The sequence below is a fragment of the Prunus mume genome, linkage group LG4 (genome assembly GCF_029339155.1).
Source record: "Prunus mume cultivar Tortuosa linkage group LG4, ASM2933915v1, whole genome shotgun sequence".
In the NCBI taxonomy this organism is placed as follows: Eukaryota; Viridiplantae; Streptophyta; class Magnoliopsida; order Rosales; family Rosaceae; genus Prunus; species Prunus mume.
Window position 1 is genome coordinate 12,482,159 of NC_142701.1, and position 12,094 is coordinate 12,494,252.

General features: G+C 35.9%; 3 protein-coding genes across 3 annotated transcripts; 1 reads left to right on the forward strand and 2 right to left on the reverse strand.

The window, feature by feature from the left end:
• The first annotated feature begins 325 nt into the window (after positions 1-325).
• Positions 326-4,696, forward strand: LOC103342866 (ELF3-like protein 2). Its single transcript, XM_008246521.3, is given in 6 exon segments — positions 326-714; positions 903-1,435; positions 1,937-2,649; positions 2,652-2,951; positions 3,396-3,447; positions 3,578-4,696. Coding segments are annotated over 5 exon segments (2,244 nt in total). The 5' UTR covers positions 326-714; positions 903-1,213; the 3' UTR covers positions 4,535-4,696.
• Positions 4,697-5,145: 449 nt separating this feature from the next.
• LOC148917932 (protein neprosin-like) lies at positions 5,146-7,826 on the reverse strand. Its single transcript, XM_089050970.1, has 7 exons — positions 7,578-7,826; positions 7,386-7,472; positions 6,912-7,103; positions 6,327-6,488; positions 6,138-6,182; positions 5,725-5,868; positions 5,146-5,608 (listed from the first exon to the last, which is right to left on the reverse strand). Exons 1-7 carry the CDS (start codon positions 7,737-7,739, stop codon positions 5,225-5,227), a joined length of 1,176 nt encoding a protein of 391 aa, XP_088907096.1. The 5' UTR covers positions 7,740-7,826; the 3' UTR covers positions 5,146-5,224.
• Positions 7,827-9,055: 1,229 nt separating this feature from the next.
• On the reverse strand, positions 9,056-11,869 carry LOC103342891 (protein neprosin-like). The gene is made up of 7 exons (XM_008246552.2): positions 11,708-11,869; positions 11,535-11,621; positions 10,941-11,135; positions 10,318-10,479; positions 10,173-10,217; positions 9,779-9,925; positions 9,056-9,439 (listed from the first exon to the last, which is right to left on the reverse strand). Exons 1-7 carry the CDS (start codon positions 11,867-11,869, stop codon positions 9,056-9,058), a joined length of 1,182 nt encoding a protein of 393 aa, XP_008244774.2.
• Between the last annotated feature and the right edge of the window lie 225 nt (positions 11,870-12,094).

Genomic DNA, 12,094 nt, shown 5'->3' on the forward strand with positions numbered 1-12,094 from the left:
AACATACACACTTAAATTCTTCGTTTTATGACCAAAATAAGATTGAATCCTTGTATGATAACATAGAAATGTGAAAGGTATAATTTTGAGATTAGCTTTCACCAAATCACATGCAAAAGCAAAACGCAGATTAGCTTTCACAAAATCAGATAAAATCGAAAGCAATCTTTGTTTCCCCCAAATGAATGAAAAACCAACCCCATCGCCCCACCATTGGACGCTGTCACACTCTACATCTATTCAGGGCCATTCTTCTTTGTCAACAAGCACCATCTTTTTTCCCTTTTTATTTTATTTTCATTTAATTTTTTTGGTTCAGAGAGCTATTTTTAACGGATTTTTCGTTACAAGATTGGCCAAATCTTGAGAGGAAAACAACATGTGGTGATCAAGTAATAGCGCAAACAATCAATCAACATGGGCTCGCCAAATCCTCCATGTGAGAGAGAGACTCACTCGGGCTACATCTCCAGAAGTAGGTTCTGGTTCTATTCTATCCACTTGGGCCCCACACTGCCCACACCTCTTTGTTAGCTCTCTCCCCTGACCCCTCTACTGCAATTCCAAAGCAACCATCTCCCCCACAAGTATCTTTCTTCACTATGTTTCTTTAACCATTGAATTTCCCTGATTGTAGTTCATGCAGGCAAAGGCAAATTACATCAGTAAATACCTCTGCACCTGATTTGCAGCTGACCCTCTGGTTTTTATGAGGTTGGTTCATTTTGGCTACTGCTGACATTGTGTTTTCTGATTGAATTCCATGAGATATAGTTGCTTGTTTTTATTTCCCACCCATAAATTTTTTATTTTGTGAAGCTGTTGGGTGCTTGTAAGTATTAACTTTTTCTTCACATTTTTTCATGTGGTGGTGTTGTTTGTTTGTGCTTTTCACTCAGAAGATTGGCTTCTTGTGCGTAGGTTGATCTTGGGTAGTTGTGGAATGTTAACTTTTTAGGAAGTGACTGGTTTTGCTAGTTGGCTAGTTTTTGGTTTCTAATGTTTGAACTTGTCCGAAGATTTTCTATTTTAAAGTAGGTTGATTTTGGAGGAGATAGGTGTGCTTTCTTGATGAGGCATTTTATATTTGGTATCAGGCTAGGCTAGGTTTGGGTTGTGATTGTGGACTCTAAGAAAGGATGGAAATTGAAGCTTGTCATGAATTTTGTACAAATTATAATTTTTGTGAGCGGAATTTGTGGTGAAGAGGAGAATGAGAGGAGGAAAAGATGAAGAACACTTGATAAGTCATGTATTTCCTAGGTTTCATGTCAATGATACAGACAAAGGAGGGCCAAGACCACCTCCAAGGAACAAGATGGCTCTCTATGAGCAGTTCAGCATCCCTTCTCAGAGTTTTACCTCTGGTTCAGCATCCATGTTGCCTCTTCCACACAATGACAGAAGATTGGTTCCACCCACATCCTGGAGTGATGTGAGTACAGCAATCTAAATGGATTTTTGTTAATTTAGTCATGAATAACATAAAAATTGTTCCTCTTTTGGTTACTGCAATTTTGTGTTTGTTAGAATCTAAGCAATGAGATGCCTTTAGTTTGAGCTCTGTGCTCGCACTGGTCATTTCGTGAAAGGACTTTGTACCAGTGGTTTTGGAAGTAAATTTATTAAACCGAAAGTATGTACAAGAAAAACTGTATCATAAGTAAGCTTATAGGCTTGAGCTTGTACAGCATTGTCATTGTTTTAATTGAGCCATTAGTTTTGATACACATGAATGTTCTTGATCTGTCTGGCGTCTCAGGATGGCTTGTAATTTATTTTTCCCTTTCTGCTTATATTTTCTTATTTATTTAGTTGTGGTTCTTCTGAGCGGTTCCAGAATGTAACAAGATTCTCTAGTACTAGATTTCTGAATATACATAAATTTACTCTGTACTTTGTCTTGTACAACTAATGAAACAATTGGTATTTGTAGGTTAGCAGCAACGAAAGGAATATATTGACCCCGCCTTGCAACTTCCTTGTTGTGCCTTCAGACCCGGCTGAGAAGATTCAGTCTTATGACCCTACTGGGGCTAACTTAAACACCATGATGGCAGATTGTGAAAGGATATCCACCAAACCTTCAAATTATTTGAATACCACAGGGCCATCATCATCGGCAGCTAAATATGATTCGTTTCAACCAAAAAAAACCTCCCACTTTAGGAACTTTTCTTTGGAGAAGTATGGAAATGAGGATTATCTTAAAGTCCCTTCCCCTTTCCAAGGAACAGCTCTGCAATGTAGAAACAGTCAGCAAAGCAAAGAGAAGGAAAAGCTGCCTTGCTTGAGCTCCATGGAGCAACTTAAAAGTTCTTGCATTAAGAAAATTAATGGTAGTAACACCATTGATCTGAAGTTGAGGCAATGTGGGAGAAACCATGAAGAAGAGAACCCAAAAGTGTCTCAAACTAACGAGGACCCTGTGGAAAGGTCTGTCTCTCTTGCTTTAGCTATAGTGAAGGATTTTGCGAATACCTCATCTAGCCCATCAAATACAGTAAAAAATTCTGAATCATTGAAGCGGGCACATGCATCTCTGAGTCAAGAAAATAGAAGTTCAGTGAATGATTTGAGCAAATTATGTAGTTCTAGTGCACGATTGCATAGAGAGTCTATGACTGTGCATGACAGAGTGGCCCTAGGGATGGCATTTTGGTGCAATCCAGAATAGGAACAGCTAAGGAAATTTCGTCAAAAGTGAGAGAGAAGTCATGTTTGACACCATCTCTTGTGGATGACAATAGAATTTCTGGTGGGCTTGGAAATGAAAATGAATGCTGTGAGGAGAAATGTGGGGTTGCACAAGTTGGAAATTTATGTGGACATGAAGATATCTCAGATATGTCCATAATGGACTGTAATTCAGCTATGGGTTTCTCCCCTCATGATGTTATGGGAGTGATAGGTGCAAAACAGTTCTGTGAAATGAGAAAAGCTATCGTCAGGTAAGTACCTCTGTTTGATGCTTGCTACAAACATTTTTGTGAAATTAGTGTTTTTGTTGTCTTTTGCTAGACATTTTGGAATGATATTCATAATCATAAGTTTTATTTGATCTGACATGTTACCCCATGCAACATTCCCTGTGCCTAAACGTTTTATTTTGTACTCAGTCTAAGGTATGATTTCCAGTCTCACATTCTGTTTCCATTTCAATATCTTGTACTTAACTAATTGCTTCTCCCATAGTGTTGTGTATAGCCATTGTTGCTCACGTGTCATAACTGAATCATATGAACTGATGTTCTTTAATCTTATTCTCATTTGTGTTACTTCAGAATTTTCATCGTGCATCCAACCTTTATTATTACTTAATTATGCTCTTATCCTGTTTAGAATCTAAATATTGCATTTGTCTTCTGATTCAACTTTCATGGCATTATTTTCAGTCAACAAAGAGTTTTTGCAGTGCAAGTGTTTGAGTTGCATAGGTTAATAAAGGTAATCTGTTAATTGCTGAGAGTCAAGTTGACATCCTCTTTCTTGAATGTGTGTCTGTATATTTAGTTTCCTCAATTTGAGTTTGACTTATGAAATAAGTGAGTTTCATTACACATTAAAACTGATACAGGTGCAAAGATTGATTGCTGGATCACCACACCTATTGCTTGAAGACAATGATTTTCTAAGCAAACCTGCAATTAAAGTACCTCCAGTGAAGAAGGTGCCATTGGAGCATGCTCTAGAGCTGCCACCCTTAATTGTTAAACCCAAAGACCATCCTCAGAAGCCACATTCTAGTGGTGAATGTGTTGAAGAAAATGCAGTTGGGAAGTTCCCTCTACCTCCTGTCAACAATAGAACCAGCAGGAGAGGACTTGTCACCCAGCAACCATATAGCAAACCAGCCCTATGGTGTCTCCAACCCCCACCTGGAAATATGTGGTTTGTTCCAGTAACATCCTCTTCTGAGGAACTCGCTTACCAGCCGTATACCGGGCGATGCGCTCCAACTGGAGGTTTCATGGCACCGATGTATGGCAGCTGTGGCCCTGCAAGCCTAAATCCAGGAGCCAGGGACTACTTAAATGCAACTTATAGCAATCCATCTTTGTATCAAGAAGGGATGGGAATTGGTACACCACCTTTGCTTCAGACATGCTTTCCACCTTATGGCATGCCAATCATAAATCCATCTTTGTCCAGTTCAGCTGTTGAGAATATGACCCCATTTTCTGGAGGTCATTCAAATTGGCACGAAAATCAGTTATCATTCGGGGAAATTAACTTCACCTTGCCACATCAAAGCTCATGTAACATGTCAGGCCAGATGAGCCAAGTAATGCCATGTTATGTTGGGAACATCCAAGCTTCGAAAGGGTGTGAGATACAGGGAACAACAGCAAGTAGCCCTTCAAACAGGACCCTAGGCAATGCGCTTCCCCTTTTTCCTACGGCTCCACAATCTCAGGAACCTTGTAAAAGTGAGCATCAGACACGTGCGATCAAGGTTGTTCCTCACAATACTAAATCAGCATCTGAATCAGCAGCCCGGATATTCTTGTCAATACAAGAGGAGAGGAAATAAGTGGAGTTGATTGACCTCAAATCACTACAATTATGAGACGTATAGAGCGGAAAACTAATATGTATTATAATCTTTTTACTGTATTAAATGTTTGATATCTCTGTATCTGTAATCCAATTATTTTGTTAATAAAATGTAATTGTGTTTTTGAATACTGAAAAATCTCTATTACAGCAGTTGCTTGGAGACATGCTTTCATATGGTTCTTTGTTTTCTTCTTGTGCTTCTGTGAAACTGGCCCATTCTATACCTCTAAAATTCTCTTTCATTAATAAGGGGTGTGCATAGCTTCCAATCCAACCTATTTTGAACAATTCACTTCCAATCCAATTACAATTGGATTTGTCATTCCTTTTGAATCAACATATTAGTTATTGACTTGCCTTGCACTTCAAGCCACCAATTGCCACTCTCCTGGTTTGAAATTAAAAAAGGGAATCATCATCAATTTCCAGTATTTTCATTTAGACAAATTGTATATAAAGCTTACCAATATTTTCATTTAGAGGCATTATATATAAAGCTCACCAAAAAAGGCATCGATATTATTAATTGCAAGAACTCATAAACAAAGCCCCTCCAAATTGATATATGAGAAAAAGGATGCCCAGATGAGCTACAATGCCCTCATACCTCGCAATGAACTAAATTATTCTGCTGATCCTAATTAGCTTGCTCTTCGTTTCGAAACTAACGACATGCCGCTGAAAACCCAGGACCTCCATAATAGAAATGGATTCCCATGTTTGGGGTTTTATCTTTAACAATTAAATTGTAGCATGAAGGCTTTGTCGCATAAGTTAGAAGACCTGCAGGATCTTTGAAAGTGAGAGGCGAAGAATCGTCCATGTATTGGACATTGCGAACGTAGCTGGCTTTCCCAAATCCTTCATCAGGAAAATGACCACTCCCCATTTGAGTAGATGTGTGATGACCCTCAGCTTGTGAATCGTAAATCTCCCCTCCCCAACTAACCAATTCAGCACTGCCCCTTAGACTTGGGAGGAAGGTGTCAGGCCAGTATCCTATTGCCTCATTTCCCACGTTAAGCCACCAATGTCCACTATCTGTGTTCTGAAACATAAATGTATCCAATTACTATATGTATATTTGTGCATGCATATAAATTCACACGTTAAGCCCCAAATTACTATTTGAAGTGTCCATTATCTCAGAACAAAACCATTTACCTTGTATATGCTTAGGAATACATCATACTGTGCCCCATTGTAGCTAGAAACAGGTGACATGGGACCGCCAAGGGTAAATTTTTGGCTTACTTGGACGAAACCAGGACATTCAAGATTGTAGCAACCAGATTGGCCACCATCACCCTGCCAATATATAAGTATTCTCTAGTAACCTGTAATTTATAGTTACGATTTTGTACGAATTCATGTAATTTAGTTGTAGCACATACATAAATATGCAGCACGATTCTTTTTCTGCACGCAACGAGTGCCTCCTTTACATCGAAGGACACATATTATATTGTTATGCGCACTCTTAAGTTTATATTGTTGTGAGACGATAATATAATCATAAGAGATAAGTCAGTAATTATAAGAGAATATCATAATGTGAAGGGATTAAGGAAACTTACAGTCCAAAATGTGTACAAGAGTGTTTGGTTGTCACGCGAGTTCATCTATATAGAAACCACCAATGAATTTTCATATAATTCAATATAGATTTAGCTTGAAATTAAACTCATCATCATGAAAATAAAATGAAAAAAATAATGTAAAAGAATGATATTTTCTTGGAGGATATTTGGCCCGCCAAAACTTACACGTATCCAGCCAGCTTCTACACTGCTCAGTGCTTTTCCGCTACCCCTCCCGACCCATACCCGGGCTAGACTGTTATCTTTATTATACGCGGCAGGGTTCCATACGTTAAATTCTGCTTTTGCTCCGTAGTATTGACCACCGTGCAGACTCACTTGGGCAAACTACGAAGGTAATAAATAAATGAAATAATAACTAATCTGTATATCTTCTATATATATAAAAGCAAAACACCTTTATGGTAAAAAATTTAAATAATTCAAATTTTTTTTTTATAGATAAAAATTTTTTTATTTTAAAAAATTCTATCAATCTAATAAAATTCTGTAGCATTTTTATATAAAAATTAAAAAAAGAAAAAGAAAAAAAAAGAGAGCCCATATTGATTAAATAAAAATTAAAATAAAAGAATAATATAGCAAGACTTGTAGCTCGAGTCAAGAGCAATTACTCCTGCATCAGAGAACCTAGTAGCAATAATGTATAGAACACTTTGTTTTTACGTCAAAGAATTAGTGGTCTCAAATTATTTATTTATTTTATATTTATAAACGTAATTAAAATGGTTCAAAAAGTTGATGTGGTACCTCATGATTAGGAGGAGGGACGAACACAAATTTGTTGGAGTCATACTGTGGCATTGGTTTAGATGTACGATGCTCAAATGCCTTTGTTCGTGCAATGGGGATTGTTCCGTCTGGGCACTCTCCTTTCCGACGCCAAGATTGAAAGACCCCATCTTCAACACCATTTACAGTTTTAATTCCACTCGGTTTCAACTATTTTTCCAAACAAAAAAACAAAAAAACATTAAACACCATTTACACTTCAAATGCCCAAATTTAATAGAAATGTTAAAATTTGGAAGAGGACTAAATTAAAATTAGTTCTACCACATTAGGGGAATGTAAGTATTATTAATTGCATCGGAGCGGATCTCATATATGTGAAAAATATGATCCGTAAATCTGGTACACATTATAACATCATTCTGATTCTTAAAATGAGCACATATATATATATATATATATATCAATCTTATTAAGAAGAGAAGAGCAAACCTGTATAGTGTGATTTTTGAGAAGAGGGTGATTAAGAGCTGGTTGCTTATAGATATCAACACAATGGATCAAATCATCGCCCTCTCCCTGCCAAAGATCAATCAGAGATTATTTTTCAGCTTCTTGCATGAATCCCCAAAAGAAAAAAAGAAAAAGAAAATGGGGAAGGCAAGGTTTTAAAATAGACTGAACCTTTATAGTTTTGAGGACTGATTTGTTGTGCTTCACAGACGCTTCAGTTTTCACTGTTTCAACTTTTCTGCAATCGACAAATCCGTTGCTCAACATGAAACTTGCTATTGCTACAAGAAAAATGCAGCCTTGGACTTTGGTGTAACGAAACCCATTTGCCATATTGAATAGAAATACTTCAAAACTATCTGCAAAAAAGGTTAATTACCATGGGCAACTTTAACCCAATGTATATACTTAAGTATTATGCTCGAGTGCCATGACTGTTATTAGCTTACTATAATTTACCATAACCTACAAAATCAGGATTTAGACTTACAAGGCAAACATTACAATTTTATTATCAAGGTTTGCTATATTCCTTTTCTTTTTTTCTTTTTTCTTTTTCTGCTAGAAAAGGTTTCCTATATCCTACTTAAATTTTTTTTTTTTTTTTTAGAGTAAGCGATAATTGTATTCATAACTTAGGCATTAAAATCATCGGCCGCAAAGGCATAAATTACCCAAAAAGGGTTGATACAAAATGTGGAAGCACTTTAACTACACAGGGTTATTCTAGATATAGAAAAAGGCATATATGGACCTTTTCGGATAGAATTTAAGAGGAAGTTCATGCATTTCGATTAAATGTTTTGGGTTTAGATTCATGTATTTGTCTGTTGGTTCAAGTTTGGGAGATTAGGTTCATGGTGTAATTATCTATAATAAATAAGGGTTTTTGGTTCAATGTAAGTGTCTTGATGTCTATTAATAGTTATTTGAGTTGGTGAGGTGGCGAGACGACAAGATAGAGGGAGATAGAGGCGAGATCAAGAGATCTGAGAGAAAGGGAAAGAGGTGGCATGATGAAGATGATGAGTTACAGTCTGGGTTAAAAATCTATAACCACATTTTTATATATTTTTAAAGTGTTTTTATCACTAATCGTCCCTAAATTTTTCAAAAGTTTTCATTTGAGTCCTTCAACTTTCAAATCAATCAATTCGGTCTTTCATGTTTTGGTCCACACACCAGTTTGGTCCCTCTCGTTGCATTTCATCAAAATATTCATTAAAATTGGTCAAGTTGATCAACTTTAAAGCAGTATTTTCGTCAAAACACAACCTATCCACCTATAACAAAAAGTAAATCTCACGTATTTTGCTCAACAATGCCATATGCTCTCCTTGATAGATTCCAAATGTAAAACCCCAAAAGGAAAGAAGATGACCTTTTAGAGTAAAATGTGAGTTTCATGACTAAAATGATGAAAATGTTCTTTTAAAGTTAGTAACGTGATGACCAACTTTAACAAAAGTTTTGTAAGAACGCAAGGGACCAAACTAATGTGTAGATCAAGAAATGAAGGATCAAATTTATTGATTTGAGCGTTTAAGGACTAAAATGAGGAGGGATTTTTAAAAAGTTAAGGGACCATTTATGATACAGACACATCAGTTTGCTCTTCGTTGCGTACCTAATAATAATTGTTTACAAAACTAAGGACATGTTGCTGAAAACCCAGGACCTCCATAATAGAAATGGGTTCCCATGTTTGGGGTTTTGTCTTTAACAATTAAATTGTAGCATGAAGGCTTTGTCGCATAAGTTAGAAGACCTGCAGGATCTTTGAAAGTGAGAGGCGAAGAATCGTCCATGTATTGGACATTGCGAACATAGCTGGCTTTCCCAAATCCTTCATCAGGAAAATGACCACTCCCCATTTGAGTAGATGTGTGATGACCATCAGCTTGTGAATCGTAAATCTCCCCTCCCCAACTAACCAATTCAGCACTGCCTCTTAGGTTCGGGAGGATGGTGTCAGGCCAGTATCCTATTGCCTCATTTTGCACTTGAAGCCACCAATGTCCACTATTTGTGTTCTGAAACACAAATGTATTGAATTACTATCCAAAATTATTTTTAAAATTTTCAATTAATCAATCATTTACGTTGTATATGTTTATGAACATATATGGTACATAATACTCCCCTCCTAGCTAGAAATATATTATGTCGTCAAACATTTGATTGTCTTGTCAGACTGTAAATTTGAGCATTTTGATATAAGAAATATCATGATAATTAATAGTTTAGATTCACAGTGTGACAGATAAACATTACTCTATTAATACTAGGCTAGGCATGCATGGTATCCCCAAATTAGTATTCAAAGTATTATCTCATAAGATAGTTAAAACGTAAAGTAAACAGCCATTCACCTTGTATATGCTTATGAATGTGTCATACTGCTTCCCATTGTACCCAGAAATAGGTGATATTGGTACGCCAAGGGCATATTTTTTGCTTGTTTGGACGAAACCAGGACATTCAAGATTGTAGCAACCAGTGGATTGGTAACCATCTCCCTGCCAAGTAACATGTAATTTATAGTTATGCTTGTTTACTTATTCATGTAATTTAGTTGTTGCATATAAAAATGCAGTACAGTTCTTTTTTGTACACAATCATATGCGTTTCAGAGTCTGCATTTATACGTCTCTAAAATCGAAAGACGCATATTATATTGTTACGCGCACTCGTTTGTCCATATTATTGGTTCAAAAATCTAATCAGAAGAGATTATCATAATGCGAGGCGATCCTAGACACTTACAGTCCAAAATGTGAACAAGAGCGTTCGGTTGTCACGCGGGTTCATCTAGAAATAACCAGTGAACATATAATTCAATATAAGATTTAGTGAAAAGAAATGTAAAATAATAATATTTTCTTGGGATATTTGGCTGGCCAAAACTTACACGTATCCAGCCAGCTTCTACACTGTTCAGTGCTTTTCCGTTACCTCGCACAACCCATATCTGGGCTATACTGTTGTCTGCATTGTATGCTGCTGGGTTCCATACATTAAATCCTGCTCGCGCTCCATAGTATTGACCACCGTGCAAACTAACTTGGGCATACTAAAAAGGTAAAAAGTAAATGGAATAAACTTGATGATTTCAGTTATAAAAAAAAGTGTGAAAATGACAAAATTAATGAAAATGGGTTTTGTGAAAACAATTTAAAACTTAAGGGGGTGTTCGTGTAATTTCCAAAACATCAAGGGATTTTGTGAAAAAATCGAAAACCTGAGTAGTTATTAGTGTAAATAGTTCGAAAAAGACAACAACCAATAAAATACCGATTGAGAGGGCCTAGTAACAATATAACCTTTTTTATTTTTTATTTTTTATAACCATATAAAAATGGTACTTTTATTTAGTACCCGTCAAAGAAAATTTTTTTCATCAAAAGAAGGGGATGCAACACAAGGACTCTCCAGTAGGCACGTCAAAGAATTAGTGTTACAATATATAATTTTTAATAGTTAATTATTATTATTTTTAAATGCAATTAAAATGATTCAAAGTTGATGTGGTACCTCATGATGAGGAGGAGGGATGAGCTCAGATTGGTTGGGCTCAAACTGTGGCATTGTTTTAGATGGATGGTGCTCAAATCCCTGTGTTCGTCGCACAATGGGGATTGTTCCGTCCGGGCACTCTCCATTCTGACTCCAAGATTGAAAGATCTCATCTTGAACACCACTTACGGTTTCAGTTTCACTTGGTTTCAGCTATTTTTCCAAAAAAAATATATATATACACATTAAAATTATCTTAGACTTCAAATGCCCAAATATAATACAAACGTTAAAATTTGGAAGAGGACTATTATACCCAATATAAGAGCCTAAATTATAATAAAAAAATCCTATATAAAATGAACTTTAGAACTGAGGAGAAACTCCTCTTACGACCAATGTAGTACAAATTATAACATTGTTCTTATTATTCTGAAAAAGGAGTACGTATTGCATGGATGATAAACTCGTAACATATATAATAACTCCTAGTATATATAAATAAAATGTTTTTAAAACATGTTATATAATTAAGTGACTGGTGACCTTTAATCTACAATCTAATTAGGGTTTGAATAAAATAAAATAAAAATCTAATTACGAAGAGCGAACCTGTATAGTGTGATTTTTGAGAAGAGGGTGATTAAGAGCTGGCTGCTTATAGATATCAACACAATCTATCAAATCTTCGGCCTCTCCCTGCCAAACATCAATCAGAAACTATTTTCCAACTTCTTAAGAATTCCCAAAAGAGAAAATAGAAATATTAAAAAGGGGAAGGCAACCTTTATAGTTTTGATGACTGCTTTGTTGTGCTTCACAGACGCTTCGGTTTTCAGTGTTTCAACTTTTCTGCAATCAGCAAATGCGTTGCTCAACATGAAACTTGTTAATGCTGCAATAAAAAAGCAGCCTCCGACTTTGGTGTAATGAATCTCATTTGCCATTGCATATAAATTTTTCATGAACATCTGCAAAAGGTTAATTAGCATGAGCCACTCTTATATATATATATATATATATATATATATATATATATATACACCACGAGTTTTATTAGCATACTATAATTGAATGGATGTGGTGAAGATAACCTGCTAAATCAATATTTATTTTATAAGGCAAACATTAGTAACTTTTTTTTTTAAAAAAAAAGTTTAATTGTTGCAAAA